The sequence below is a fragment of the Calidris pugnax genome, unplaced genomic scaffold (genome assembly GCF_001431845.1).
Source record: "Calidris pugnax isolate Ruff unplaced genomic scaffold, ASM143184v1 scaffold161, whole genome shotgun sequence".
Taxonomy (NCBI): Eukaryota; Metazoa; Chordata; class Aves; order Charadriiformes; family Scolopacidae; genus Calidris; species Calidris pugnax.
The window spans coordinates 755,757-761,029 of record NW_015090955.1 but is presented as its reverse complement, the minus strand read 5'-3'; the positions used below and the strand labels follow the sequence as shown (position 1 = coordinate 761,029).

General features: G+C 45.8%; 1 protein-coding gene across 1 annotated transcript in view; it reads right to left on the bottom strand.

Annotated features, from left to right (window-relative positions):
- The window catches only part of LOC106893806 (proton-associated sugar transporter A-like), a 35,016-nt gene that overhangs the window by 16,341 nt on the left and 13,402 nt on the right, over positions 1-5,273 (bottom strand). Inside the window, exons 3-5 of the mRNA XM_014952031.1 lie at positions 1,592-2,004; positions 483-575; positions 6-18 (exon numbers count right to left, since the gene is read on the bottom strand). Coding sequence (XP_014807517.1) covers positions 6-18; positions 483-575; positions 1,592-2,004 — 519 coding nt within the window. The remainder of the gene's footprint in view (positions 1-5; positions 19-482; positions 576-1,591; positions 2,005-5,273) is intronic.

Here is a 5,273-nt window from a genome sequence, read left to right as displayed (position 1 = left end):
AGAGCCCAAGCAACGCTCCTGGGAATAAAACAAAACAAAATCAATCAATTGACTGCTACAAGCAAAAAATGTGCATTGCTCCATACTCTAAAAGTGTTATGCTGCTTGCACAGCCTTGTGGCAAGTACTACTGCTCTTGTTCAGATTGTCACAGTCTGGGGAATGAGCATGGCTTATAGGATATACATAACCCTTTTCCACCGTTCAAGCGTACAAACGTCTGGAGTTGGTTTTGGCCAAAGAAAAACATTCTTGACCCCAAAACATCATCTCTTCAGACTCTGACAAGAGATGCTTTTATGTGTGGATCACAGGCTGCCAAAGCATCACCTCAGTGCCACTCACTACCTTCTTCAGAACCACAGTACCCAACACTTCAGAGATATTTTGTTCGGCCTAGTGCCACGGGGGATGCTGCAGATGAGAGATGCTCAATGTTTCTACTTTGTAAGTGCTACACCCGTTGTTTCTAAAAGACACACCTATTGCTAAGACCAGAATGAAAGGTCTTCTCCTCCCGAATCTTGATGTGCATCTGTCACTCCAGGCTCCCAGTAAAGGCTGTAACAAGAACCCTAGGAAAGAGGAACCGTCAGTTAGTAGCGTTTTTTTACAAGCCAGTTTCGTGGTAGAGTCAAAATAGGTACTTTAAAAGGCAGTTAAAGGCAGCACACCATGGCATAGTGATATCCCCAGCTAGTACTAGTCACCCAAGTGCACACACATCCTGGCATTTCTCAGGTTGGGGACTGAATAACGTCATGTGCCACCGCTCACTGCCATGGCAGTTCACTCTGCATCATCAATACAGCAGCATTTGACATCAGGTGAAGAATAAGACTACAACAGTTTTATGTTCTAAAGGACTCCATTCTAAAGGAATTCCTTTAGATGTCAAATTCTGCTGTTTAGCATATTCATTTACTCCATCTTCGATGGGAGAGCCCCAAGCAAACATGCAAGTTGGAAAGGTGCCTCTATTACTGTGGGCCAGCCTATGAGTAGGGGCCTATCTACTCTCTTCTCAAGTGCATCCCACAAGTAGAAGAACAGGCAGAACAAAGTTGCCAAGTGGCAATAGCCCATCCTATGATTCTTCCCACAATAGTAGATACGATCCCGGCCCTGGCTCTGTGCTAAGGCAAGTAATCCAATGCCCATAACAGCAGCAGTCAATGGTCTTTCATCGTTGGAACACCTCATTAAACAGGAGAAGACAATCTCACTCTACTTTTTTCACATACCCTTGGGAACTGTCTCTGGGCACTTTTTTCATAGGGACACAACGGATATCCTGATCATCTTTTGCTAGTTTTTAAATATAGGAACAGACTAACCAAAGCTTACCCTCATGCAAGATGTAAGAGTTTGGTTAAAAGAACAGACCCTTTTGATCACACTGGGCTCGTGTCAAGCAAGACACAGCAAGAATTATTCTATGTTTGGTTGTCTAAAATTATGGTTAGTGCTTCTTAATCTCAAGACCACACAGAACATGCTTGTTAACAGCTGAGGTAAAGAAAATGAAAATATGAAATACCTGTGTAATGGAAAAAAACAAGAGGAAAGAAATAGTGTAAAGAAAAGTTACCTAATATAGGGCTGATGAACCACACCATTCCATACAGTTGGTCTGGAAGCCCCATCTGAAGCAGCACAGGGGTAACATAGGCTGTTTCCATGGCATAGCTGAACTCAAGCCCAAAGAGAATGCACCCATTAAACAGGAGTTCTAGGAAAGACCTCTGAGGCTGGAGATCCCCAAAATCAATCAAATCAATAGGACATGGAGTATTTGGCGGTGGCGGTGGCGAAGGGCGGATGTGTTTTCTCCTTTTTGGATGTCTCTTGAAGTTGTTGGCCCGATGGCTTATGTGCCGTGTGACTGATCCAGAATAGCCTGGAATTTGTGACCTCCAGATTTCCTGAGAAGCCACGCTTGGCAAAAGTGCAGCATCGTTGACAGGGGTTGTTGCAGATGGTGGAATCATCACGGGTAGGCGTCTAGAATAACAATAGCTCAGAATAAAATGATTGAGTAAGAAAAACTTTGCTTTGTTTCACTGAAGTGCAAGCCATTTCTCAACAATTCACGTACTGAGGGCAGCCTCTGTATTAGTTACAACCTTTTCTCTCCATCTCTTGACACAAAACATACATATTTTATGGGCATGTCTCCTCCATCTTTGCACAAATGAGACACCAGAGGTCCCACCTTGGTTACCTAGGCATTGCCTACCATCATCAGGGATTAAGGCTGAAATATTTAAACCAGTTAGCAGTCAGACACGTCATACTTCCCAGGAGTTCCCATAACAGCAATGGGTCTACATTTATCTGCAATTCACTTCAGCTAAATTAAGATGAATCACTACATCAATCAATAAAACAAAGCTGTAGGGGCTTTTAGGGGCTGCAGATCCAAAACCCTGCTGGCAATGTGAAATCACCTTTCAGTACCGATCCTCCCATTCCTGCTGCCTGTGCTCAGGCCAAGGGTTAATGCAAAACTTTTTACACAATGAATGAGTTTATTTTCCTTCCTATTTCCATTCCTGAATTCAACAGACACTCTGTCACAACGACAGGGTCTGATCCCCTACTTCTTGCTGATTCTATTCCCAAAGAATGGGTTTTGGAAGTTCAGACTACACAAACTGAACACTTAGATGAGATCAGCTGACAACAAATATACTCGGAACTAGAAATTGATATAATTTTTCAGCGCAGGAATTGATGCTTCAAACTAATTGCTGAGAAGATACATACCCCACAAGCCACCCTCGGCACTGCTACTCTTCTCTCAGAAATTAATGGCATTCAAGAGCTGAACAGCCTCCTCGGGTCTCATCAGAATCACCAGCCAAAGCGCGTATGCTGTGGTAGGTAAAACAGCCGAATGGGTTCCAAAATAGCATCTCAGAATAGATGCCGACAGATCTGCTGAATTAACGAACCGCATGCAATTTCTTGTCTCTTGTTGCCAGAAATGGAAACAGCTCATAAGTGAAGTCTGACCTTTCTTTATGCTTTCTTGCCCACAGACCCAAGGCTGCTGCTGCTGCACAAGCATGGCTCCACATCACCCCACACCTCTTCGGGAAAACCCTCACAGCTGCACACTATCTCTTTTTGGTTGTTTTTTTGGTTTTTTTTACAGTTTCCGCAGGCAAAAGACTCCCAGTTGTTCTGCTACTTTGGCTGTACAGAACTCCCACAAATCTCCTGTTTTCTGCTACTTTCTCCAGTGCATTTCATGCACCTGTCTTCCTGTAGCCCTTAGTCTATGCAACGTCATTCTTTGCTGCGTATCCCCAACTATTACCAAAAGCAGAACTCTGTAAACCCCTGTTTACCATCACACTGACACAACGGCTGTTAAGCATGGTGGGATGATGGGGTCCCTACACAGACCAGCTCCACACAAGCATCCAAAGAGAGACATTTCACAATGCAAAACTGAAATGTCAAGCACCTCACAGAAGACTGCAACTGGGGTAACTCGACTGTATTTGGGGCCTGAGGGGGAGAAGGAAGGGTGGGAGAGAGAAGATGCTGACTGAAACAGTGCTAACAGTGTACCACAGATTTCCTCTGGACTGCTTCTCTTCAGACCAAGATACATATCATGTAAGAAAGAACAACAAACAATTCATAATTTTAGTTGCATGCCTTAACAACCCACCTCTCACAAGGCACCAAAAGCAAGCTGCATTTTGTTGAGAAAGCTCATTAGACACAAAGTCCCCTAGATGGACCAACAGAAGGAAAAGCATATGGAGACTTCATGAAGGTGCCCACACCAGTGTTTCCCTTGACACTCTTTTCACAAATTACTGAAAAGTTCTTGTGACCCGTGTCTTTCCTAAGTAGAGTACTTACTTCGCAGGAGTACCTTTATCAGCCTTCAAGTCAAAGTAATTCCCTCACAATGAGAATTTATTAAAAATTAGGAGAGAGATGCCAGGAAAAAAAGACATGACAAAAACCAGACAGACGCTTTCACGACCCTTTTGCAGAAACGTGACAATACAGCTCTGCTAGCTCTCTCCTTCACCACCAACATACCTTGCCATTTGCACCCAGGGTGTTGATTTCACTGAATTTTTAGAGTTGGAAGGGACCATAGAGATCATCCAGTCCAACCCCCCTGCTGAAGCAGGATTGCCCAGAGCTTGTCAGAGCATGTTACTCAGGAGCATCCAGGTGGGGCTTGAAGATCTCCAAGGAAGGGGACTCCACACCCTCCCTGGGCAGCCTGTTCCAGGGCTCTGCCACCCTCACTGTGAAGAAGTTTTTTCTCATATTTGAGTGGAACCTCTTCTGTTCCAACTTGTGCCCATTGCCCCTCGTCCTCTCACTGGGAACCACTGGGATTTCTCTATGTTCATCTATTAGTTTCACTCCATGCCAGATCCTCCTTTATCTGCCTGCTCTGTACTGTGCATTGTGAAGAAGTAGCATTGCAAGTGACAAAAGGAAAGAACCCCTCTGCGTGGCTCAAAAATACACATGGTGATCTGCAATTACTTGGAACAAAATGCTATTATTGCCCAGGGAGGGTGTGGAGTCCCCTTCTCTGGAGATTTTCAAGCCCCACCTGGATGCTCCTGAGTAACATGCTCTGACAAGCTCTGGGCAATCCTGCTTCAGCAGGGGGGTTGGACTGGATGATCTCTATGGTCCCTTCCAACTCTAAAAACTCAGCAAAATTCAGTGAAATTCAGTGAAATAGCGTGTCACTGGGCCGGCTAAAAATCAGCCTAATGCTGTGAGCTGAGCCCATATTCCTCACTGCCAATTTTCCTCAACTTCACCAGAGAATATAAATAACCCTGCCCTCAGGTGAATCTACCTGGTGACCACAACAGCTCCAAAGCAGGAAACCTCTCCTCCAGGATGGAAAACGATAACACGGCTCTTCGTTTTCACTGTCAATGGTTATTTGTGATTTTTGGCACCCGGCATCCGTTACACCGACACCTGCGCATCCCGACCCGCAGGGCCTTGCCGATGCACAGCCAGCATGCAACGGGGCCAGGACCAACAACCGCCCTTCCACCCGGTCCCCTCGACACCGAAAATTAGTTGTTCCTCCTTCTTTAGCAGAATCTCGTCCCCAATTTCTCCCGCGGTGGGTACCGAGGGCTCGGAACGCACCGCAGAGATCAGCGCGGCGGCCAAAGGCCCAACCTGACCCTGACCCGAACACCAGGGCGGCTTCCTCCCGAACGCTCCTGTCAGCCCACAACAGGCCGCGCAACCGCCCCCGG